The following is a 26,500-nucleotide window of genomic DNA, read 5'->3' as shown; positions in this document are numbered from 1 at the left end:
AGAGAAAGAGAGAGAGGAAGAGAGGGATGAAGACGAAGCAGCAGAGCAGACCTCCACAAAGAAGTCAACGGCTAATAATAATAATAAGAAGAAGAAGAAGAAGAAGAAGAAGAAGAAGAAGAAGAAAAAGAGGCAGAGAAGGAGAGGGGGGGCAGAGAGAGAGAGGAAGAGGGGAAGAGAGGGAGGAAGACGAAGCAGCGGAACAGACCTCCACAGAGTAGTCAACGGTCATAAAGAAGAAGAGGGAGAGAGAGAGGGAGGGAGAGAGGGAGACAGAGAGAGAGAGAGAGAGAGAGAGAGAGAGAGAGATAGAGAGAGAGAGAGAGAGAGAGAGAGAGAGAGAGAGAGACAGAAGACAAGAGGGAGGAAGAGGAAGCAGATGAGCAGACCTCCACAAAGTAGTCGACGGCCACGGCGATGACGGCGGCGCCGAAGAAGGCGGTGGAGAGGGTGACGAAGAAGCGCTGCCACTGCAGGGTGAGCACGGCGAACAGCATGCCCAGCCCCAGCAGCACGCCCAGGGGCACCCACACGGTGCGCGGAGGGGAGCCCGACAGCTCCTCCATGCCCACCAGCGTGCCCACGCCGGCCAGCAGCCCCAGCAGCAGCCCCACCTGGGAGAGAAGAAAGAAATAATCATGAATTAAATTTTAAAAAGATTTACAAGATATTTCAGTAACACATTATTTTGGTGTTACATCTATTAGCACTAATACATACAATGTTAATGCCTATATAAGTAACTTGGAAGGCATGTACTAAGCAAAATAAAACATTTGTTAGGTCCTTACTAAGGTTATGTTGGTAATAAATCCCTAATTATGCATGAACAAGACATTTGCGAATACATGCCTAACAAATGTTTGATTTTCCTTAGTACATGCCTTACAAGTTACTTATACAATACACAGGCATTAACATTGCTAACAGTGCTAATAGATGTAACCCTAAATAAAGTGTTACCCATATTTCTTACAGCACAGAAGAAATAAATAATAATGAATTTGGGTTGGGGTGGGGTGTGTGTTGATCACTGCCTTTGTAATGCTCCTGTTTCCCATCTTGGGATTTTGTTAATAAATACAGAAAAAAACAGTGAATCACAAAAAAATCAATAATGAATAAAATAAAATAAAAGATTTTAAAGATATTTCTTACAGCACAGAGAACATTGAGGGGAAAAAAACACAAGCTGAAATGTCTGACCCAGCAGCAGGTCACCACATAGAACATTTAAAATGAGAAAGATTAATGTGTTTATTTAGAAACTACAGTTTAGTAAGACATTGGTATTCTTCTTGGAGCTTGGAGTTTCAAGTTCAAACTTCTTTGAGATTTGGAGTTACATTTTTTTTGGATACAAGTTTCAACTGTGGTAAATCCCAAAGTTGATATATGTTTTGTATCGATATATTGATTAATTTGCATTGTGCAAATCAGAAAAACATTAAAATCAGTACAAAATATACTGCATATTACCATGATAAAAACTTAAGGAGACAAAGAGCTGAACTGAGTCCCAAGGCACACTTGGTATGTGGATACACAAAAGTACACATGGTGAGTACGATGTAATAACATGTACTACAGTTGTACTTACATGCTACTACACCAGTTACTCCACTGTATCTAATGAGTAGGTACACTGTAATTAAAGCCCCGTTAAAAAATATAGTGTTACCGTAAAATGTATATTCATTGCGTTGTGATCTACGGGCAGGCTACACCTGGGAAGACCTGGAGAGACTTGCACAGGAGAGGGCTGGAGAAACCTTGTTAGTGGCCGATACTCCAGAGCAGTGGTTCCCAACCTTTTTCTTCAGGGACCCATGTTTTCACCATTATAAGCTTTGGTGACCCAACTGCGCGAGTGCCTGCACGAGAGGGAGTCACGATACCCTCTGTTTTCTGTGAAAACTCATTTTAGTTATTTTATTCCTCAATTCGTCTACGGTCAAATATAGAATAAATGTTTAATGTAACACTTACATTTTGTTGCTTCTATGCATATGTATGCATAAATGCTTTGTCATTCATTCAACATGGGCTATATATGGTATCCCTTAAAATCAAAAGGGCTTCGCAACCCCCTGCGAATCTCTGGCGACCCATAGGTTGGGTCCCGACCCATAGGTTGGGAACCACTACTCCAGAGGGGTAAGTAAAAGGTATATTCATCGTTATTTACCATGAAGAGTCCCACGCTGCGCACCAGCATGGTGACCAGTCCGCACAGTGTCCCGATGCCCAGGCCGATCCCCACCGAGGCCTCCACGCTCAGCTGGGTGTCCAGCACGCGCTCCTTGTAGCACAGCATGAAGATGATGACCGAGCCGAACATCAGGCCCGTCAGGAACATCACCGCCTTGAAGCAGCGGTAGCCTAGGGGGACAGAAGGACAGACAGGCAGAAAGAGAAAGGCACACAGACAGTCAGGGTTCATTTATTCATTTATTTTAAGGTTTCTTTCAAGCCTTTATTATGAGACAGGACAGTGAAGGACAGACAGGAAGCAAGTTGGGAGAGAGACGGGGAAGGGCCGGCAAAGGACCCGGGCCGGAAATCGAACCCGGGTCGGAGGTGTAGCAGACAAGTGCCCTATTGTTAGGCCACGGTAGGGCCAGTCAGGGTTCATTTAAAGGTGCACTATGTACAGTAGGATGGTGGCAAGATTAGGTATTGCAACTGTTCACTGAAACTGTGCTGCCTATTGCCAAATTTGATCTTTTCATGAATATTTACCAAATAATAAACTAATATTCATTAGTATGACCAGTAAGTATATTTTGCAGTTAAAACATTCTATTTCTGGAAAGTCAAAATGGCGGACATGGAGAAGATCTCCCTTTTCATGTATGAAAAATGCCATTTTCCCAGTCATAACGAATGCTTCAAATAATAAAATTTGATGGTGGTGGTTTTTGGTTTGTGAAAAAGGTAACATTTGTGAATGGGTAGCATGAATTCTGGAAAGATACCACTAAAAATATCACACAGTGCATATTTAAGCTAGTAAGAACTGAAAATGCATTTTTTTAAATGCTGCATCAGGCCCATCACGAACATTACCGGAAGCCTAGGTGGAGGGAGAGGCAGACAGACAGAATTTAAGATTAAGTCAATATGATGTATTACAGTTTTTCTCAATTGGTTTTGTACATTTCTCACAACAGAATAATCATTCTCAAAACTTCTTGTTCAATTGTGACTTCCTGCTGTTACCTGTGCACATGGTAAAATACGTTTCTCGTAGTTTTCAGCATTTAGCAAATGCTTTCATCACCATGCAAATGGTTGTGTACAATTCTCAGTGTTTTTGTACATTATCAATTGATTTTGTCGTGTTCTGCAAAATGCTTTGTTATGATAATCCATGAAAGATCTCACTCCCCAAAACATTTACACAGTGACATAACATTTTGATGGCTCTGACACGTTCACAGACACAAAAACCTGGTTTTGAGAGATTGGCCAAGGGTTTTGAGCAAGAGATTGGGTTTTGCAGGTCATCCATGGTGTTTTGCCACTTGTTAAATCTTTTTTGGAAATGAACGTGATGTTTTGCAAAATGCGAGTAAGATTCGAAAAATGTACAAAACCAATTGAGAAAAAGTGTAATACAACATCAGGACGGCCAGGAGCATCACCACCTGGAAGCACCAGTAGCCCAGGAGATAGGGGAGAGGGGAGAGACAAGGGGCAGGAGGCTGAAGTGTACATTTTAAGTTTAAGGGTTTAGTTTTGTTATGAGGGTTTTGGGAGTTTTGTTTGAGAGTGTGGAGCAAGTTTAAGTTTAACTGTTTTTATTGTATAAATGTCCATGTGTAGCACTTAGTAATTGTTAAATATTCTTCATAGTATTTTATCATAATGGTTATGTAGGCCAACTGTGTATTTTGTGCAATGACAATAAAGTCTTTCTCTTCTCTTCTCTTCTCTTCTCTTCTCTTCTCTTCTCTTCTCTTCTCTTCTCTTCTCTTCTCTTCTCTTCTCTTCTTTTCTCTTCCCTTCTCTTCTCTTCTCTTCTCTTCTCTTCTCCAAGTCCATTCCTTTTACCAGCATGGTTGCATGACTGCCTACACGACTAGCCCATCTGTTCACTCCAGTTAACTCTCTCTAGTGACGTCATGTGCCTTTTCACAAACCATTTTGTTCACTTAGCCAACACCATTAACCTCCCCGCTGTTGTCAGATCGAATTCCGGCAACGGATCCTGACAGAAACAACACAGGATTTGTGTTCAGGTGCAACGTTAATCTCTTTTAATGGAGTGGCTACTTCAGCAAAGGGCCTGGCTTGAAGGCCTGAGTAGGCTAGTTGCAGTCTCCCTGCTAACCCCATGTGTTAGCCATACTAGCCAGATCAATAGACTGACTACTGAGAATCAAATGTCTCCGCTACACAGTAGTAAATAACACTCACTTCAATGGCAGCATAGCAATATCATGAGCTGTGGACGGAAGAAGAAGAAGAAGAAGAAGAAGAAGAAGAAGAAGAAGAAGAAGAAGAAGAAGAAGAAGAAGAGAAGAAGAAGAAGAGAAGGGGGGGCAGAGAGAGGAAAAGATGGAGGAAGATGAAGAGAGAGAGAGAGAGAGAGAGAGAGAGAGATAGAGAGAGAGAGAGAGAGAGAGAGAAAGAACTTGAGAGGTGAGAAAAGTTCTCCGGTTGAAATACTGAGAGGAGAAAAATCAATCAGTACAGGAGAGACCAAATGAAAGCAGCATGTTTGCCCTTCGCTGGGCAAAACAAACACTAACGGATACTAGGAAACAACAGCAATCAATAAGAAGTGGTACCGTAGGAGGATGATGAAGGCACGGAAATAATGCAACAGCACTACAATGGAACTCATGAGAAGGAAAGAAGCAGCATGCCTGTGTGTGTGACAGCAGCGTCGTGCCCAGCTGACGTGTATCCGCCAGGAGGTGCGCATATTCATATGTACACTATCATTTCTGTTAATGTGTGTGTGTGTGTGTGTTTGTGTGTGTGTGTGTGTGTGTGTGTGTGTGTGTGTGTGTGTGTGTGTGTGTGTGTGTGTGTGTGTGTGTGTGTGTGTGTGTGTGTGTGTGTGTGTGTGTGTGTGTGTGTGCGTGCGTGCGTGCGTGTTGTGTATGTGTGCGTATGTGAATATGTGTTGCGTTTGTGTATGTGTATGTGTGTGTGTATGTGTATGTGTGTGAGAAAGAGGGAATCAGAGAGAAAGAAAGATTGATTATGATGAAAATGATGGTGAAGTTGGTTTTCGTAGTCCAGAAATAGCAATTCTCAGAAAAGCTTTGACTCTTCCCTTGAACAAGTGGTTCCAATTAACACCTACTCACTGCATACAGTACACACTCCTCCGCCACAGCTGCTTATTATCCTCTCTTTCTTCTACTCGTTCATCACCTTGACTGTGTGTTCATTATCAGCCCTCTGATTTTGCTAATGACAGGTCATTTCACCAAAGCATCCTGTCTTCACTCGGACCCTTTTCAACCATGTCACCAGGGACACCGACAAGGGGGGACAAAGGGGTCAGTTGTCCCGGGCCCTGGGGGATAGGGGGCCCATTACTGGGTTGTCATTACATTGAATGTATTGGGAGGGGGGCCCTTTCAGATTACTTTGTCCTGGGCCCAGCCAAAGATGTCAGCAGCCCTGCATGTCACCACATGTCCCAAATGTTCTCCCAAATGTTCTCCTCTGGTTTACAGTAGCTATCTGAAACATGTAAACAGAAACATGTACAAGTGCTGTAAGCTCTTCATTTTGGTGCTCTTTGGGTTAGGGGATTCCACATTGTCAGAAAGTAAACAATGACCCAAGGCCCTCAAGATTCAAATTATATTACATTACATTACACTTAGCTGATGCTTAAAAAAAACAAACAAACAAAAAAAATCCAAAGCGACTTACAGATATTACAGGGTATGGGTTACAGTCCATGGTGCAATGTGGGGTTAGGTGCCTTGCTCAAGGGCACTTCAGCCATGGATGGAGATGTATAGGGAGCGATAAGGGCGGGATTTGAACATGCAACCCTGTGATCTATAGTCCAACTCCCTAAACCATTACACCACAGCTGCCCAAATATATTTTTTTGTTTTTGTTTTTGTTGTCCTTGTTTTGTTTTGTTATTGTCCTTTGTCACTGTCCAGTACTGGGCTGTTGGTGTAAGTTGTTTGTGTGTCAGTACTGTGTTGTCTGTGTAAGCTTTTGCTACTTTTGCCTGCAACCAAATCTACCTTCGGGTACAAATAAAGTTACCTTACCTTATATATTATTCTTTTCGCTACAACTACTACATCAAATCGATTATTGAGGATCTGCACCCTTTTAATCGATTGCTAATTGGAGTTGTGATAAAAGTACAGGTCAATGGCAATGATCAGCCCTGGGCATACAGCTGAGTACAGTATGCAATTGACCACATGGCAGTGCCATTCCCAGCTGGGTAATGAACAGGAGTCAGGGACAGGTGGTACAAATATGAGATCATGTATAGCCCAAACTCAAATTTTCCCCATCACTAGCATGCTGGCATAGCACAGTCAGAATTGTATTGCTTTCTTTCTTTCTTTCTTTCTTTCTTTCTTTCTTTCTTTCTTTCTTTCTTTCTTTCTTTCTTTCTTTCTTTCTTTCTTTCTCTCTCTCTCTCTCTCTCTCTCTCTCTCTCTCTCTCTCTCCCTCTCTCTCTCTCTCTGACTTTTTTATACCTTGATTGTGACAGGACAGTTGAAGAGAGACAGGAAATTAACGGGGGAGAGAGAGAGACGGGGAAGGGATTGGCAAATGACATCGGGCCAGAATGGAACCAGGGTCGCCGATGTAGCAGTTTATCAGTCGTTTGAGCCACGGCTGCCCCCTCAACCTACCCCCCCCCAACTCACACACGCACGCACGCACGCACACACGCACGCACGCACGCACGCACGCACGCACGCACACACGCACACACACACACACACACACTGCATCAAAGCGCTGTCAAACGCAAGCAGCTCTTTGGGCCGAAGGAAATTTGTAGGTTATCGGAGCCTGGTGGGAGTGCGTTGTTGTCAGTTTTAGTAGGCCAAGCGGAGAGAGAGAGAGAGAGAGAGAGAGAGAGAGAGAGAGAGAGAGAGAGAGAGAGAGAGAGAGAGAGAGAGAGAGAGAGAGAGAGAGAGGGAGTCATGGAGTGCAGTTACATAAGGCGTGGCCCCGGGTAAGTACTCTCATCAATATTTAAAAGCTCAAGATGAGCACGCTGTCTGCCAGCCAGCACACTACTAGGCTCCATCAGCAGCAACACTAGAGACCCCTACGACAACAAAAGGACAACAACTCCCATCATCCCACAGGAGAACACAGGAGAACACTTTACTCATAAGTGACGGTGCAGCACAACAGGGACTTGTAGTCTTCCATTGTGGAACATAGAGCTAATTGTGTTGAGATTGTCTGGCAGTGCCTCTGCCAATAGACTGACCATGATAATAGTAGTATTACACAAGACTAGGTCAGTGGACACGGAAATACAATTCCCATGATTCAGCAGGACAGCAGGAAGTATCTTAGCTGAGCCTGAGCCTAATGCATCATGGGGAATATATCTGTAACAAAGCACAATCCCAATACAGCAGGCTAATAAGAAACTAATTACACCTAGAGCATAATACAGCAGGAGTATTGCATATTCCTGCGTTTACCTACCCAGCCTCCGCCCTAGTGGTGACGCAACGCCTTCGGCTCAGCTACACTCACTAAGGCCAGGAGCTCGTTCAAGTAGAATCTGGATCCCACAACAGCGGGAACTCCACCCTCTTTGTCGGGAACTAATCAACTTTGAGCATTTCCAATCGTTCTGGGTAGGGGCGTGTTCAAAGCAGTGACGTTGTCTAAGCAGAGAAGTTCTATTCTGGAACAAAGAAATGTTTGCTTTAATCTTCGGCTCAGCCTGTTCTACCCTCGACCAGTAGCAAACCAAGGTAGGTGGATTAACCTGTTAGTTGTTATGATCTTGGTCAGACCAAGTCTCGAAGAAATTTGAAAGTCATGATGATAACCAGGCAAGCGTTTACCAGCACCTAGAAGCTGTGTATGGATCTTTGAACTTTTATAATACAGCAGGTTTTGGTACCCCTGTGTCAAGGGGTGCTTTGTTGTTGCACATAAAGAATAAATAACTTCAACTTTTCAAAATTAAGCTATCTGATTCTGAGCAACCGTATCTCTGCTCTATATCTGCCTATAATCAGTGATGGGCAAAATGGACTCCTTAGTTTACAATCCAGTGCCACATATTCCAAATGACTTGATTGGTTGAATGATCACCTGGTTGAATTGGACAGGTAAAACACAGGTCCTTTGGAATATGTGTCACTGGATTGTAACTAATGAATCCATTTTGCCCATCACTGTCTATACTGCAGGAGACACTTCCATGGGACATCCAAGGTGTGATTATGTGTGGGAAATACTGGAGGTTTCACAGACCTAGCAAGGACCTTACATGGTAGCCAGGCCGCACCCTCCTAGTGACGCAACACCTTCAGCGTTGCTTCTAGTCAGGTCAGGAGCAATACAAATATTGTTTCTGAGCTCCGGAAAAATCGGGAACTCCACCCACCCACCCACTTTGTCGGGAAGTAAACAACCAGCTGCAAACCAAGGGAGACGGGTCAGGAATGTTATTTGTTATGCTCTTGGTCAGACCAAGAGATTTGAAAGTCAATGATAATCAGGCAATTGCCTGGTGCAGTCAAGGAAACATGGTACCAAATCAAGGACTACTGTAGCAACTCACTCTTGATGCATGACACGATTAGCATATACCTGCCCATACTTCCTTTTGTATCTACGTATCACAATCAAGTCCGCAGTAGCAGTCAGTGTGGCCAAGCAGGCTACTACTGTCTTTTCTGTGTTCCCTTAGACTCGGTGGGATCGAGAAACCAGCATATACGTCAGTACAGTACATAAAAGTCACACAGTCACTGGGCTTAATGCGATGACACGAGTGAGTGAGCAAGCAAAGAGGTATTTGATAAGACATGGAGTAAGTAAGCCAAGCGCTCCCCAAATGGGTTAGTAGTGTGTGAGACGACCGACCAGACTAAGCTCCAGTGTGCTTTGATATTGCAACATCCTCCAAGCTGGTGGCCTCTTGCCACGTGTGCTGCCTAGAGAGTAGAGTACATCCACTCTCTTCTTAAATGATCTCCTTCAGCCAGCAACACATAATACATTCCCACCAACTTTAATCTGGTAGCCCTTTATTTATATGCCATACACTGCATGAAAAGAGGAATTTGTGGATGAGTTTTGCACCTTAAATTGCCTCATACCTCAAGCCACAGCATTTGCGGCTCCCCCATGCCCCCCTCCCATCCCCTTCTCAGAAGAGCCTTTAATATGTAAATGCCAGTGATCAGGTCGGGAGCTGCCCCAGTCAATTTCAAGTGGGGTGGGGTGGGGTGAGGTCAGGTGGGTGGGAGGGAGTGGGGGGTCGGCAGGCCTGTTTCTAGGATTTTGGGGTCCCTAGGCAACGGGATTGTTGGGGGCCCTAGGGCATTTTTTGGGCTTTTACTAAAATGTGTGTGTGTGTGTGTGTGTGTGTGTGTGTGTGTGTGTGTGTGTGTGTGTGTGTGTGTGTGTGTGTGTGTGTGTGTGTGTGTGTGTGTGTGTCTGTGTCTGTGTGTGTGTGTCTGTGTGTATGTTTTTCACGCTGCCCAGTGGTGTTTTTCAGAATCACTAACCATTAAACCAGGGGTAGGGAACCTATGTCTCGAGGGCCCTTGAGGCTGTTTTATCCGGCCCCTGATATCATTATAATGTTTTGCAACTTCACATTAAATAGGCCTATGACATATTTTGCAGGCCTAAGGAATCTTAGAAATTACATTTCCAATGCAATTAAGTTATATTCAGGGGACCTAGAAAATATGGGGACTGTTTTAAAGGTGTCTACCTTTAAATATGTCTATATGTCTATATAGGCCTAAAGGTGTCTATATAGGCCTACATTTTATGGGGAAATCCTGATTTGTGTTCATAGTACGGCCCCCGGAGGATTTTATGACCATGGTAGGAATTTGAAGTGGCCCCTCGAATTAAAAAGGTTTCCCACCCCTGCATTAAACCTTTCTACTAGCCAGAGCTTTGCTGTCAGTACATTTTATTATGATACTATAAGCTCAGAAATTAAGTTGATCAAACAATTTGATCTGTGCTATAAACATTTAAATGAACCTACAGAATAGGCAATCAAAATAGAATCATCTGAATGATCTTTCTTGGACATACATTTTGAAGTGACCCTTCGAATTAAAAAAGGTTCCTCAACTGCTTTTGAGGAAAAACATCAATGTGCTTGGCCACTCTGGTTTTTAAATGGTATTCTGAACTAAAGCAAGGATTGTTCAAGTTAGTTGAAAATAGACCGTCTCTGGTTAAATTAGTTCTACACCAAGCCTTTAGGTGGCAGTAAAACTAATTGGCACAATGCGAATTCCACACACAAGTCACAAAGAAGCCATCTACCGCGGTCAACGAGAACGATTGCTCGGTCGATGGAATGTCGAGGAAGTCGGTCGGATGTTGAGCATTTTCACGCTGTTCAGTGAAAGTTCGCGTCAAATCACTGTCATTGTCCTTTTTCCTTTGGTTTTGATTTTTGATTTTGTTTTTCTTGATTTGTTTAGAGTAAGGCTAGGCTGTGAGTGGAGAATTTTGTGGGGGTATCGGCCGACGGCCTGTATAGGTCCGGTATACGATACTCTCCTAAGTTCTCCACCATGGCGGGGAGGCAGGGAGAGGAAGGTGGTAGCATGATGGATGGCATAGAGATGGATACTCAGGAATGGCAGTTGAGGAGAATTAACAGAGGTGTTTTGGATGATGCAGGAAGGAACTCTGGAGTTAAGAGGCTTAGAGGTGCCGGGGACTGTGAAAGAGAGAAAGGTGTCTTTGTGGTTGTAAGGTTTGAAAGTGGTGGCGTTAAAAATATGGATCCGATGAAATTGACTACTATACTGAAGAGTCAACTTGGGATAATACAAAATGCTAGAGTTCTGGATGATGGCAATTTGTTGATTGGATGTGTGTCTGAGGAGCAGGCTGTGAAGGCTTGCAAGTTGCAATGTGTTGGGAAAGCGAAAGTTGTGAAAGTGGCCAGAGTTGGCAGTGAAGGGAGTAAAGGAGTGATATACGGGATTCCAATAACAATGCCGATGGGTGAGTTGGTGAAGAATTTGAAAGAGAAATGCGGGGTTGTTGTGAGTGCGACACGACTAACTAGGGGAGTTGAGAAAAAGGAGACTGAGTCTATTTTGATTAATTTCAGTAGCAAAGAAATACCCACTGAGCTCTACTTGGGTTACATGAGATATCGAGTGAGGGAGTTTATACACAAACCTTTAAGATGCTTTAAATGTCAGAAGTTTGGTCATGCTGCTAAGGTGTGTAAAGGAGTGCAAACGTGTGCCAAGTGTGGGGGAGCTCATGAGTATGGAAAATGTGGGGAGGGAACAATCCCGAAGTGTTGTAATTGTGGGGGGGCGCACAGTGCGGCGTATTGGGGCTGCGCGGTTATGAAAAGGGAAACTGAAATTCATAATGTGAAACTGAAGAATAAAGTGTCCTATGCAGAAGCGGTGAGAAGAATTGACAAAACTGGACCTGATGATAGACCTTTAGCGAATTTGCAAGTCAGAGCTGGGGCGGGGAGACCTATTAAGGAATATGGCTGGAGGGAGAAAATTGACCTGGTAACGTTTATTGCAGGGGTGATCAATGCGACGGCGGAGGTAAAGTCGAAAACGGAGAGGATTCAAATTATTACAAAGGCAGCGATTCAGCATCTGGATATGGTGGGACTAAAGTGGGAGGAAGTGAGGGATGGGCTCTGTGTGACCCCTACAAGTCAGGAGAGTGTAGTAGTAGACCAAGGATGACCAATCCGCTCTTATGATTATTTTACAATGGAATGCAAGGAGTCTGCTTGCAAATGGTCAAGAGTTTAAAAAGGCTATAGAAGATATGACAGTGAAACCTGATGTGATATGTATTCAGGAAACTTGGCTTCAGCCTAGGTTTGATTTTGTTTTGTTTGATTATATAAGTATTAGGAGGGATAGGGTGGGGGGAATTGGAGGGGGTTGTGCTACCTTTGTGCGTGAGGGAGTGCCATATAGAGTTCTGGGCCTTGGGCAGGAGCAGGAATATGTGGTGGTGGAAGTATGGGTGGGCTCAAGGAGGATGGTTGTCATAAATTACTATAACCCTTGCAAACAGTTGGCTCTTGCAGAGCTAATGGAAATTGAAGGGCAGGAAATGGGGAATGTGGTTTGGACTGGGGACTTTAATGCTCATAGTACTCTGTGGGGTGGAAATCATACTGATAGTAATGGTCAGGTGATTGAGGAGCTGCTGAGTGAGAAGAACTTAGTGTGTTTGAATGATGGGAGGGGCACAAGGTTTGATGTTAGAACGGGGCATGAATCTGTGTTGGATCTCACTTTCTCATCGAGTGGGTTAGCGCCAAGGTGTGAATGGGAAGTCCATGGGGACGGAATTGGGAGTGATCATTATCCTGTTGTATGTACCTTGGATATTGATATCAGCCTTAGGCAAGGTGGGAGGGCAGGGAGGTGGGTCTTGGAAAAGGCAGACTGGGAAAGGTTTAAGGACTTAAGTGACCTGTTTCTCAGGTCTGTCCCGAACACTGATAATGTGGAGGTGCATGAGGGTGAGTTGCGCCGAAGGATCTGTATGGCTGCCATGGAGTCCATCCCGAAAAGTTCAGGGAAGATGGTTAGAAGGGCAGTCCCTTGGTGGAATGAGGAATGTGAGTATGCTGTGGGAGCTAGGAAAAGGGCTTTTAGACAGCTGAGGCGGACACATAACTTTCATCATTTGATTGAGTATAAACAGGCACATGCTGTAGTCAGGAGAACCATCAGGCAGAGTAAGAGGTCATACTGGAGAAATTACTGCAATACCATAGGTAGTAGTGTGAATATTACTGAAGTGTGGGGTATGATTAAGAAAATGGAGGGGAATAGGAGGGGGTGGGACTACCCAATTCTCTCAGATGGTGACGTGTTGGCGGTGTCTGACTGTGAGAAGGCAGAAATGATGGTGAGGACTTTGAGTAAGGTCCATAGCTCTGATAACCTTTCAGATCAGGAAAAGAGAGGCAGAGAGGAAACCATGGCGCTGTTTGGTGAGGTTATCCAAAAGAAAGAGAAACGACAGGACAAATATAATGTTCCCTTCACATTATTGGAACTTAAAAATGCGTTGGAGGGGTGCAGGAATTCAGCCCCAGGGCAGGATGAAATTTGTTATAAAATGCTGTCGCGTCTGAGCGATGAGGGTCTGATGGCAGTCTTGAATTTATTTAATAAGGTGTGGGAAGAGGGATGCATTCCTACAGCATGGAAAGAAGCAGTCATTGTACCGATCAGAAAACCTGGCAAAGACCCTTCTAACCCTGTGAATTACAGACCGATAGCTTTGACCTCTCAGTTTGGTAAGCTGATGGAAAGGCTGGTCAATGATAGATTAATGTACTTTGTGGAAGAGAAGGGACTACTGTCAAGATATCAGAGTGGGTTCAGAAAGGGGCGTAACACGATTGATTCTGTTGTATGTCTTGAGAATGAAATTAGAAAAGCTCAAATACATAAAGAAACTGTAGTAGCTGTGTTTTTAGATGTCGAAAAAGCGTATGATATGCTTTGGGTGGGGGGCCTCTTGATCAAGTTGCATATGTTGGGGATTGGGGGAAACCTTTACAACTGGGTTATGGACTTTTTAAATAACCGCAGCATCCAGGTTAGGATAGGGAAGGACCTATCAAGGCGTTGCGTTGTTGAGAATGGAACTCCGCAGGGAAGTGTGGTTAGCCCCCTCCTCTTCAATTTAATGATCAATGACATTTTCTCTGAGGTGCAGCCGAACATTGGACAGTCCCTCTTTGCGGACGACGGTAGCTTGTGGAAGAGGGGGAAAAATATAAAACATACGGTGAAGAAAGTCCAAGAAGCTCTTACAACTGTTGAGGACTGGGGTAGGAAGTGGGGCTTTAGATTCTCCATAGAGAAGACGAAGGCGATGTTCTTCACAAGGAAGAAAGTATGTGATGGGTTGGAGCTGCAACTGTACAACTGTCCTGTGGAGAGGGTGTCTTCTTTTAAATTCTTGGGTGTGTTCTTTGACACTAGACTGACGTGGAGAATCCATATCTCAAAGATAGTAGACAAGTGTAAAAGTGTTTTGAATTTAATGAGGTGTCTTGCTGGAAAAGAGTGGGGGGCTGATATGGCCTCTTTGAAATTGATTTACACTTACTTGATCAGGGCAAGGCTTGATTATGGATGTTTAGTGTATGCTTCTGCGGCAGCGTCTGTGTTGACCAAGCTGGATGTAGTCCAGGCTTCTGCATTGAGGATTTGTACTGGAGCTATGCGGTCCTCTCCTGTGTGCGCTCTGCAAGTGATTACTGGAGAAATGCCTCTGGGGGTGAGAAGGAGACAGTTGCAGGCCAACTACTGGGTGAATCTGATGGGTCAGCGACCCGACCATCCTGTGAGAAGTGTTGTTGAGCCAAGCTGGGAGAGTGTGGTGGCAGATTTACCGAGTTTTGGGTGGACTGGAGAAACTGTGGCGCGAGAAATGAATGTTTTGCAGTGTTCTTTCTGCTCAACTGTAATATGGCCTGTGACTCCTGTATGGCAGCTGTGTGTTCCAGAAATTGACCTGACACTGCTTGAAATCAAGGAAAAAGATCCTGAAGTGGAGTTGGTGTATAGCTTCCACTGTCATGCAGAAGACAGATATCATGATTATGTTTTAATATTCACTGATGGATCAAAGGATCAGGAGTCAGGGGTTACTGGAGCAGCCTTTTTAGTTCCGAAAATGAAGGTTCATGATTTGAAGAGAACGTCTGACTCATTGCATGTATTCACAGTCGAGCTATATGCCATCTTGATGGCTGTGCAATGGGCAGGTCAATTGCAAGACAGGAGGGTTTTAATCTGCAGCGACTCTGTATCTGCAATCAAAAGCATTGGAAAGGGAATGTCTAAGGGGCGGCAGGATATTGTGTATGAGATTTTATTGGCACTTAATGATGTGGGCAAAAAGGGAGTGACTGTGTCATTTTTATGGGTACCTGCTCATGTAGGTCTTGCTGAATGGCAACAGTTGTGGGATCAAGAGACAAAAGGCAGGCATCTCTATTCTTTAGTTGACAGTGTTTCTGACTCAGTTACAGCATACACCAGTGGTAAGCGTAAGGAGGACGTCATCATTGCAAGACTGAGAATAGGCCATACCTGTCTAAACAGCACTTTACATATTTTAGGAAAACACCAGGACGGACTGTGCACTTGCCAGCAGAGGGAGACTGTTGACCATGTATTGTTGCTTTGCCCAAAGTATGATGCTCACAGGCAAGATTTGATCAGGCGCTTAAAGCAGTGTGGGTTGAAGGAGATATCTTTAAAAAGTATACTCGAAGTGGGCACAAGTGTCAAGGGAAAGCGCTTTTTCTTTAAGTTTTTATTAGATACTGGCCTATATGGTAGAATTTAATGCTGTGAAGCATTAGCCCAGTAGGAGGCAGCAATGCAACTTTTTGGATGCCAGCTGCCGTAAAACCCTATAGAAGAAGAAGAAGAAGAAGAAGTACCGCGGTCAACAGTACTTCCTGATTGAACAGAATCACGCGCTGTCTGTGTGGTTTCACTGTTACAAGTTTCTTGGCGATATGGGGGGAAAGTTCCTCACATACCAACGGAAAATGGGCTTCACATACATGTAAGTACATTTTACTCAACTGTGGTTTAAAGTTTCAGTACTCAAGAGCGACTGAATAGCTCCTCTGAACACAGATCCGCCATTGCTAAGTTAGCACAGCCGCTTTACATAGCTGGTAGCTCAAGTCCCCTCAATGTGACTAGGCTAGTTGCTGCTGTACGCTAGTAAATTCTGATGACTTGCGAGCATCGTAATGACAAAATGCTGTGGTGAATGTGTTAAGTATACTTGTTTATGGTAAATTGTTTGACATTGCTCGTTCTCAGTTGCCTTTCCCCTGCCTAAAGATAGACAAAGGCTACCGTTAGCGTGCTATTGCGTTAGCTCATCAACTAGATGCTGGACACTGCTCATTTTTCACGTCTGCCCTGCATTTCGCTGATGAACTAACGCTTAGACGCCTTGCCAATGTATTTTACAGCGGCAAAAATGCATCTAGGCGACGTTGGCAAGACTGGTGTGCCGTCTGGGTATGTTGGTTTTCCATTCCCTGATTGTCGCTACCAACGCAGGACGCTCCCCGGTCGGCTCGCTCCCACTAGCCAGACTATCGATCCCACCGCCATATAACGGAGTTAGTTATCTTTTTGATGTTAGTTTTTTGTTTCTAACCTTAACCCTAAACCTAACCCTAAATTGCTTGTATGTGGCAGTGTATGATGATACGTGAAATATAATCGGTGGGACTACACGTCCGGGAGTGATAGAAACACCTGGGACTACACGTCCGGGAGCGATCTCAGTTGGGAGTGTCCTTGGTTTTCAGTGCTGGGCAGTAGCGAAGCGACTAGTTTAATAAATTACATTCTCTAGTAGCTTGGTCGTAGCGTCACTACCATGTATCGAGTAGCTAACGTCCCTGTAGTTAAGCTATTTTTCCTCAAGTAGCGACGTAGTCTACAAAAGCTTCAATTTGTCCCCCATCGATTTTACTCAATGATTTTTGTTTTACTTTCCCTATCTTAAAACCTAGGCAGTCACACAGGGCAACAGTAGGCAACCTGTCCTTAAAAAGTATGGGTCCTCAAAACAGCACTTGTTGCAGAAATAAGTGTAGATGGCCTCTTCAAGAAATTGAAATTATGTATGATCACTTTTTCTTATTGTTTCACGTGGAGGTCTACTGACCTTGTCTAAATAATGTTGGCTAGTTTATGTCCATGTATTATATTAGGACCCAAGGTTAATGGGTTATTCTATTTGCCATGTTTTCACAGGCTGCTGTCTCATAATATGGCGAAGACGAGTCACCTGAAGGCCTAACTCGCCATAGAAGACTGAAAGAATGTAAGATTAACTTCTTTGTGACCAATATGACTTGCTCATTGATACATTTGCTATGTCAATATGAGGTGCATGGTGAATTATTTAATTTATTTGTCTCGCTTCTAGGAGCTGTAGAAACAACAGGGTGTTCTTTTTCAGGGTATTCTTTTTTATAGAACTGGACAGGTCATTTATTCGTTCCCCTTGTTTTTTGAAGTGTCCTGCAGGATGCTGTGTCCTGCAATCCTGTGTGCTGTGCTACAGACGCGTGTGGAGGTCAACCCAAAATGGGCACAGTCTCACCACAGAAGAGTGAAAGAGGGTAAGCTTAACCTATAGCCTACGTCGGGGTCGGGGAACGTTTCTCATTCGAAGGGCCACTTCAAATTCATCCGAGGGGCCGTAAAAGTCCTCCAAGGGCCGTACTATGAACACAAACCAGGATTTTCCCTTTCACTTTAGGCCTATATTGAAGGCAGCCACATTTAAACAAACACCACCTTCTTCAGGTTCCCTGAATATAACTTAATTGTTTTGCAAATGTATTTTCTAAGATTCCTTTACAAAATATGTATATTTCATGTGAAGCTGAATCGCATTAAAATTATATCGGGGGGCTAGATAAAAATGCCTCAAGGGTCGCAAACGGCCCTAGAGACATAGGTTCCCCACCCCTGGCCTACATTGTCAATATGACTTGTGCTACTTTATAGATAAGTTGTCAATGCTGTGCATTGCTATGCTTTGATTCATTTTTTTACATCCTACAGATCCTGGCAGGGAGACGGTAGTGTCCTGCAGAATGGTGATGGGCCAATCTTACAAGAGACCACAGAAAACTGATATAGTGTAAGATTATCCCTGTTGGGCTCAATAGGTCTTGCTTATTGACATATTTGCTATGTCAATATGAGGTGCATGGTGAAGTATTTATTTATTTATTTGTCTCGCTTCTAGGAACTATAGAAACAGAGTGCCTGCTGCAGTATGGCGAGGACACCCTGAGCAGAGAGCTCCAATAGACCCAGGTCCAGTGTCTTGGCAGGGTGAAATGGCACTGATATGGGTATGTACTGATGTCAGTTAAAATGAATGAATGAATTAATTCTCATATCTGAATAATGTGCACACTGGATTTACCACACACACACACACACACACCCTAGGCCTAGATGATTTGGACCCAAGGTTACTTTTACCACAGCTCTGGCACATCAATTTTCATTTGTTTAATAACTGGGCAGGTCATTTATTCATTCCCCTTGTTTTGTTTTGTTTTGTTTGTTTGTTTTTTGTAGTGTCCTGCAGGATGCTGTGTCCTGCAATTCTGTGTGCTGTGCTACAGACGCGTCTGGAAGCCAACCTGAAATAACCACAGTCTCTCCACAGAGGAGTGAAAGAGGGTAAGCGTAACCTATAGCCTACGTCAGTGGTGGGGAATCTTTCTCATTCGAAGGGCCAATTCAAATTCATCCGAGGGGCCGTAAAAGTCCTCCAAGGGCCGTACTATGAACACAAACCAGGATTTTCCCCTTCACTTTAGACCTATATTGAAGGCAGCCACATTTAAACAAACACCACCTTCTTCAGCTTCCCTGAATATAACTTAATTGTATTGCAAATGTATTTTCTAAGGTTCCTTTACAAAATATGTCATTTTATGTGAAGCTGAATAACATAAAAATGATATCGGGGACCAGATAAAACGGCCTCAAGGGTCGCAAACGGCCCTCAAGACATAGTTCCCCACCCCTGGCCTACATTGGCAATATGACGTGTGCTACTTTATAGATAAGTTGTCAATGCTGTGCATTGCTATGTTTTGATTTATTTTCTTACATCCTACATATCCTGGCAGGGAGACATAGTGCATGAGACTATAGAAGACAAAAATAGTGTAAGATTATCCCTGTTGGGCTCAATATGACTTGCTTATTGATATATTTGCTATGTCAATATGAGGTGCATGGTGAAGTATTAATTTATTTGTTGTTTCTACAGCTCCCAGAAGTGAGACTGAGTGCCTGTTGCAGTATGACGAGGACACAGTGACCAGAGACCTTCAGTAGACCCTTCTGGCATGATTGGCGGCTGAAGAACATGAAATCAACAGCAATGTTTATAATGTTGTACATACCTGTATAGTCTGTATTAAAAGGCAGTACTGCACTATTTTTTCCTCTTACTTTCATATTTACCACGTATTTACTATGAATTGACAACTTTTACTCAAATCCATTTTTGTATGTGCCCTGACTAAAACTATCCTTAAACCTAACCTGTCAGAGGTGTAACAACAACCTGCTCTTAGCAGTGTGGCAGCAGTCTACTTGGATGCAGCGGGGAACATGGAACCCTTTTTTGAAAAAGCATTGTATGTTTCTGAGTTTTATGAATTGTGCCCTTCCCAAACATCATGCATAGGCTAGGCGTATCTATGACACGCTGATTTGAACCCACTATCGCGGGTGTCTAATACGCATTTTCAAGTTAAGTCGTGCTCCACAACGCCCTGTGACAGGTTCGGTTTAGGGATGGTTTTGGTTTAGGCACAATTTAGGCAGAAATTCGCCTAATCTCGCTGTTCTTGGCAAAAGTAAAGCAGCAGAAACATTACTTCACTGACAGGTTAGGTTTAGGGGTGGTTTTGGTTAGGGCACAGCAAAGCATATTTGCGTTTAGTAACAAATGCACTGTGACAAAACAAAATCGCCGACACGGCGGGGAAAACTGCGCAAACCTCGTCACGTGTCAAAAGTGCATGAAAGCGCTTTACTGGTGCGTTGAGGAGCACGATTTAAATTCAAAATGCGTCGCACCAACACGCTGAATGCACTAGCGTGCGATACGTACGCTAAAGCATTATGACAGCCTGCCCAAACCTAATCTGTCGGTAATGAAATGTTTCCTAGTTGTACATTTGTGACCTGAGTGCTGTGTAAATCACTGCATATAGAGTATATTGTTTGCAGGGTATGTGTGTAGTTGCATGGTTCTTGTCAAAGTGTGTGTACATTGTTTGGTGTGATATTAAAAGCGTTAAAAAAAATCATTTTCATTTCATTAATTTTCATTTTATCAATAAATTCACATCATGCATGCATGCTAAAGCCCCATCACAGTGCAGCCTATAATGATGTGAATATACTAAGTAAAATCAATCTAGGTATATTAATAATAATTTTTGCATAATTATACGGACCTACTGTATACGGTCTGCATAAATTAATCCAACGTGACCAATGTATCATTGTGACCAATAGAAGGTCGTAGCTGCCGACCCTGCTAACCAATAGCGCAGCTCTTTTACTTTGAGCCATGTGTCTTTTTCGTCCAATAAGAGAAAGGCTAGTCCGCGTTCTGGGCTGGCTGTCATTGCCTTTCATGTGGTAATCGCTAATCGTTGGGCCATTAACACCCTGCTGTGAGACCTGCCCGCGGCTCGCGATTCGCTTCCGGGCGAGTTCACTGTCACCAAAACTGTTAATTTTGATTCTCTCAAGCGCTCAAAATCAGACGAAAGTTAGGCAAGTCCGTGGACGATTAGGGACGAGTTCATTGTCACAAATCCCCCTTTTCGTGCTGTGATACCACCAGTGGTACACTGTCATTATTATTGAAAGGTTAATTACCATAGTATTACTCTACTATGACATAACAGAGGGCCTTTAGTAATGCACTAGGACTCAGTCATTGCCGTTCTGGTAACAGCAAATTTATAACGCTGTGTTTTAACAGTTTAAGACTGTTACTGTTACTGTTGCTGTTACTAGAATGACAACAACCAAATCATAATATATTCCTGTGTAATGTGGTAGCTGTGTAGTGCTATGGTAGTAAAGCCTTGTCAACGACCATTACAGCATTCCACTGGCGGAAAGGTGCACATTATGGGGCTAGAGTACATTTATATTATTTTTAATGATGGTCATATCATTTTATTTATACATCTGGAGCCTAGAGACTGGAGGGACCTTTATGTGTACCTTTACACTGTTGCTCTATGTGTGTGTGTGTGTATGGGGGGGCGGGCGTATGTGTATTAGTGTGTGTGTGTGTGTGTGTGTATTAGTGTGTGTGTGTGTGTGTGTGTGTGTGTGTGTGTGTGTGTGTGTGTGTGTGTGTGTGTGTGTGTGTGTGTGTGTGTGTGTGTGTGTGTGTGTGTGTGTGTGTGTGTGTGTGTGTGTATGCGATGTTATAGCTTACCAAAGAAGCAGTAGATGATTCCGTATGTGTGTGTGTGTGTGTGTATTAGGGTGTGTGTATTAGTGTGTATTATTATTGTGCGTGTGTGTGTGCGATGTTCTAGCTTACCAAAGAAGCAGTAGATGATTCCGAAGAGGCAGCACATGGAACACACCACGGAGGGCACCACCTCATAGCGCCGCTCCTCCTCGCAGCCGCCCAATCGCTCGGTGCCAACCTCCGGAGTGGGCAGGTCCACCTTGGACTTGGCCAATAGCGTCGCCAGGGTGGACGTCATGGTGATTGCGGGGTTGCAAAGAGCGAGCGAGCGAGAGAGTGAAAGTGGAAGCAGATAGCGGAGGAGGAGATAGAAGAGGAAGAGGAGGAGGAGGAAGGTAGGGTGAGGAGGAGGAGGAAGAGGAGGAAGAGGAGGAGGAGGAGGAAGGGAGGGGGGAGCTGGATGTTTAGGGGATGTCACCAGTCCGACAACCTACACCTACAGAGAGAGGGGGAGATAAGGTGGATGGGAGAGGGAGGGAGAGAGAGGGGGAGATGAGGAGGATGGGAGAGGGAGGGAGAGAAGACAAACAAAACAGAGTTAATTGAATTGCTGATACAAGGCCAAAATACTGGAGAGCCCAATTACGAATTCATTCCCATTAACCTAATTAATCAGACATAATTGGACAGACACAATAGGACAAACATTCATAAAATTGTGTGTAATGTGTGAAATGAGGACATTGCAACGCCATCACAATATGTCTACAAAATACACATATCAAAATCAATAAATGATGACGTTTTAAACAGGAGAATCTTGAGCGCTTCACACACGGGTAAACGTCACTGTTAGTTATGCTAACATTCCTAGCCTACCAACAAATATGCGCAGGCAGCATGCTGTAGTCTTCCATTCCAAAAGTGATATTGCACAGACACGCCAGCCTTTCACTTTCTATTAGACATATTCACACAGGTAGCACATCATCACACATATTAGACCAACACGTCGTACGGTACTGAGAAAGACAAAGCAACACTCACATTGGCACATGGTCCAAAAATACAAGGCTTAGGTCATGTGACATCCATCTCGCACTGAGCTTTTCAACCCTCTCCCTCGTTATCTCCCTCTCCCTCTATTTTTCTCTCTCTTTCTGTCTATCTTTCCACACTTCTATGTGTTGTCATTCCATTTCCTCACAGTCATCAGGGTAAACCTGCCATGGGAGGGGAGTGAGGAGAGAGAGAAAACGTGTGTCGTGTTTTTGTCGTTTGTGCGTGTGTGCGTCGGCCGCTGCCTCTGCCTCTGCCTCTGTGTATTTATGTATTCCACCTTGAGCTCAGGAATTCAGCTCCGCCTCTTCAAACAACCTCCTCCTCGTAATCACCATCATCTCTCTCTCTCTCTCTCTCTCTCTCTCTCTCTCTCTCTCTCTCTCTCTCTCTCTCTCTCTCTCTCTCTCTCTGCGAAGTTACAGTAGGTGTTGGGGTGTTTGACTCCACCTCCTCAAAATAGCAGGTACAGTACCTCCTCATTTCTCTTTCCTTTTTTTTTCATCTCTTCATCTTTCTCTTTTCCCTCTTTCCAGTTTCTTCTCTTTCCAATATCTCTCTTTCCGTTGCTCTCCCTTTTCTCCTTCATGTGAACTGTGCCCACATTCTCTCACTCCTTATCGCATTCTGTGTTCTTTTCTCGTTCTGTTTTCTGCTTTCCTGTGTTTTGTCCTTCTCTCCACCCTTCATTCGTACACATAACTCGCTCCCTCCTTCAGCACAGGACTCTATCCCTCTCTCCCTCGCTTCTTCCTTCCTTCTCTCCCTCCTCCCGCTTGCCCTTTTTTATTCAAATCCGGAGTCTGTACCTCCCCCTCTACCTACGCACAGACCTGTTCAATCATGCCCACCTCTTGTGCAGGCACGCACGCACACACACACACACACACACACACACACACACACACACACACACACACACACACACACACACACACACACACACACACACACACACACACACACACACACGTACAATGTGTACACCCCCCCCACACACACACACACACACTTACAAATGCACACGCACACACAAGTACAACGTGTACACCCCCACACACAAATGCACGCGCATGCACGCACACACACACACACACGCACACACACACACACAAATGCACACACACACACACACACACACACACACACACACACACACACACACACACACACACACACACACACATACACACACACACACACACAAATGCACACACACACACACACACACACAATCACAAAGACTATCGTTTTGGCAGAGGGAGACGGCCGGCCTGTATTTAAAAGGCAAATTGGAAGTCAGCGGAGGCCAGCCCCAGAAGCAGCCTCTCTGGTTCTAGAATCAGGTTTCTCTCTCCTACCCAGGGCCACTGACAGCTTTGGCTAGGCCCAGTACAAAGTCATCTGAAAGGGGTCACTTATCCTGGGCCCAGAGGGACAGGGGCACAAGAATTGGGTCCTCAATACATTATTTGTACTACTGGGTTTGGGCACTACAAATAATGTATTGAGGACCCAATTATTGTGCCCCTGTCCCTCTGGGCCCAGGATAAGTGACCCCTTTGTCGTCGATGTCGGCTTCCCTGCTCCTACCAACTCCCTACTAACCTCCCGACCTTCCAACCTGTACAGTAATTAAGATTATCATTCCGGAATCAGGTTTCCCTGTGCCAACATGTGATTAAAGCACAGTAAAACTGCACGGCTTAACTGACCCCAGACCTGTTGCAGCTCCACACACCGTAAAAATGCAATGTTAAGTCAACACTTAGAGAGTACTCTGAGACCAAATACACTCTATGTTAAATCCGACTCTTTAAGGTGCTATTTCGACGTAGCCAGATATTTTTAAATGTGGATATTTTTTTCTGCTGTTTAGGTGGAAACGCAACATGTGGATAAAAATTAAAACTCCATTGTAACAGGTGCGTTTTAGCTCCCTAAATGGGATTGATTTAAAGCCGGATTTTTGATGCGTGGGTTTTAAAACTGCTTACTTGGAAACGGAAGGCAAATACCAATGTGAACAGGAGAAAAAAATATCCACATTTAAAAATATCCGGCTACGTGGAAACAGCACCTAAGTTTTTCAATTGATACCCCTTTTTTACAGTGCACTACACAACTGTAAGATCCAATCTCTCCATACAACAAACAGACCATTTGCATTTCCGCACACAGTATAAAAAATGCAACGTTGTGGAAACAGTTAGAGAGTCGATTATTTGGTCCCGGAGTACTCTCTAAGTGTTGAATTAACACTCTTTTTTAAAAAATGTGTGCACTACACTACTGTTTATATTTAGTAGAAAAGCCGCACTCTTGGGTGTAATTCTTGTGTTTTATTCTAGTGGGTTAGCATGACTGACAGACGTTTCGGCCTACGCCTTCTTCAGCGTCTTCAAGACCTGAGAGTGCGTCTTTTCTACTACGGTAAATAGTAGTAAATAGTAGGGGTGGTACGGTTCACAAATGTCACGGTTCGGTCCATATCACGGTTTCAAGGTCACGGTTTTCGGTTTTGTACGGTTCTGTTTTTTTTTATTTTATTTTTTTAAATAAAATGTATTATATAAAAATTAGAATGAAAATGTAAGCTTATCATGGGTATGTTGAATTTGACTTAATTTATCCCAACTGAAAGAGGAAAGATATCAATGATTTTAACATGCTGGAGAACTAAGTCCTAACTTTTAAGTTGACAAATATTCAAATATTACATGCTATAACACATTTGACGTGTAAAAATAAAACAGCTACACTCCTGTAGGCAATGGGACCATTAGGTCAGTGCAGTATGACTATTTTGGTTAATGACACACTGAGAACGAATTGGACTTTTATTTTGATACCGCTTTCTGCGAGTTTTGCGCTTATGAATCAGTTGCTTCCTATAATGAAACTGCCGGCCGTGAGAAGCATAGAAGTAAAATCAGAAGTCAAATTCAATTTTAAGTGAACAACTGATAGGGTTATGTTATGTTAAAATGTGAAAGTTAAGGTAACATAATTTTAAAAGATCGTTTTTTTTAGAAGTGTATGCACAAGAATGTTTCACAAAACTCCTGTGAAGCTGAGCCTTTTAAAACAGTCAAATTTTATTTTTGTTATAGGCCTAGTGTTAAACATCAATGTTAACTAGGCAACAGCACAAAGTCCCCTTCCGTCCATCAGAGTCTAACTGGCTACATATAATTAGGCCTACAGTTGATTGCAGTTAAGGACAGCGCAGTGAATCTGATGGATATGTTCAATTATCTCGCATTTTGCCGTCCGGAATCCCCATTCAATGCCACGTGGATATAGCCTACACTAGGCTACTGTAACGTAAGTCACAGTCTACTTTGTTCTACTAATCTGTCATTGTTTGTAAATTCATGTTCATTTCATTTAAAATGGTCAGCATAAAGGCTGGGAACAGTCACTTGCGCTAACGTGGAGAGAGAGGGGGGAGACGGTGACGCTGCTGACCGACCTGCACTTGCTTGTAGGCTACTGTAGCCTAGTCATCTGGCGCATGCTGTTACATTATGCATTTCAGTTGGCTGATAGAAATCAGTCTTTCCACACTCAATATCCTACGTAGTCTTTGTGTTTTATGCTTGTAAAAGTAGTAGGATTTTATTAATAGCGTCGTCCGCCGGTGCTCACTCTATTTTTTTTTTTTTTTTGAAACCGTGGGCACCGTGCGGTTGCCCACTACCCCGTTCCGTGACATGCAAACCGTACGGTCTCGGTTTGCAACGCAAACCGTACCATGCCTAGTAAATAGTAGTAAATAGTTTGCCAGCCAGCAAACTGGTGCTGTGGGAACCATCACGTGGGTGCCGGTTAAGAGGGCGTCCACATATGTGGACATACTCAAGAAAGACACTGGAGCCCAGATAAGAGTACCAGTGAACTGAAAAGATGTATGGAGAATCGGGTTGACTTGAAGCAACGATGGAAGGCTCGTCTGAGGACGACCTAGAGAGAGAAATGTAAACGTTGCTGTTCGCTCGCACCCAAAAACCTTGTAAAAAAAACAGTTAGGAGTGCAGTTTCTAAAAAATAACCTCTACACTACTGTAACATCCAATCTCTCCACACAACAAGCAGGGCAGTCACACAGACAGCTCTGTCCTTGTGTGATCCCCGTCCGCTCCTATCCCGTTTGTCCGCTATGGCTTTCATCCAATCAAAACCAGGGTCTGGGACC

The 26,500-nt window shown here is 43.8% G+C and overlaps 1 protein-coding gene and 1 long non-coding RNA gene across 5 annotated transcripts in view; one reads left to right on the top strand and one right to left on the bottom strand.

Annotated features, from left to right (window-relative positions):
* LOC134459683 (transmembrane protein 198-B-like) overlaps positions 1-26,500 on the bottom strand; it is a 67,047-nt gene that overhangs the window by 7,288 nt on the left and 33,259 nt on the right. Inside the window, exons 1-4 of one of the 4 annotated variants that reach the window (XM_063212067.1) lie at positions 22,291-22,511; positions 21,373-21,739; positions 2,189-2,382; positions 390-614 (exon numbers count right to left, since the gene is read on the bottom strand). In XM_063212067.1, coding sequence (XP_063068137.1) covers positions 390-614; positions 2,189-2,382; positions 21,373-21,541 — 588 coding nt within the window. In that variant the 5' untranslated portion in view covers positions 21,542-21,739; positions 22,291-22,511. Of the gene's footprint in view, positions 1-389; positions 615-2,188; positions 2,383-21,372; positions 21,740-22,290; positions 22,512-26,500 lie in introns of those variants that run through there. The other 3 variants (XM_063212069.1, XM_063212066.1, XM_063212068.1) reach the window with 3 other exon arrangements.
* On the top strand, positions 15,688-19,214 carry LOC134459685 (uncharacterized). Its single transcript, XR_010036857.1, has 7 exons — positions 15,688-15,792; positions 17,010-17,079; positions 17,276-17,380; positions 17,829-17,907; positions 18,016-18,124; positions 18,357-18,461; positions 19,060-19,214. It is a non-coding gene; the product is annotated as an uncharacterized LOC134459685 (long non-coding RNA).

Source organism: Engraulis encrasicolus, chromosome 12 (assembly GCF_034702125.1).
Source record: "Engraulis encrasicolus isolate BLACKSEA-1 chromosome 12, IST_EnEncr_1.0, whole genome shotgun sequence".
NCBI classification, from domain to species: domain Eukaryota; kingdom Metazoa; phylum Chordata; class Actinopteri; order Clupeiformes; family Engraulidae; genus Engraulis; species Engraulis encrasicolus.
The sequence above is the reverse complement of the archived record's forward strand: the minus strand, read 5'-3'. Positions and strand labels throughout refer to the sequence as shown.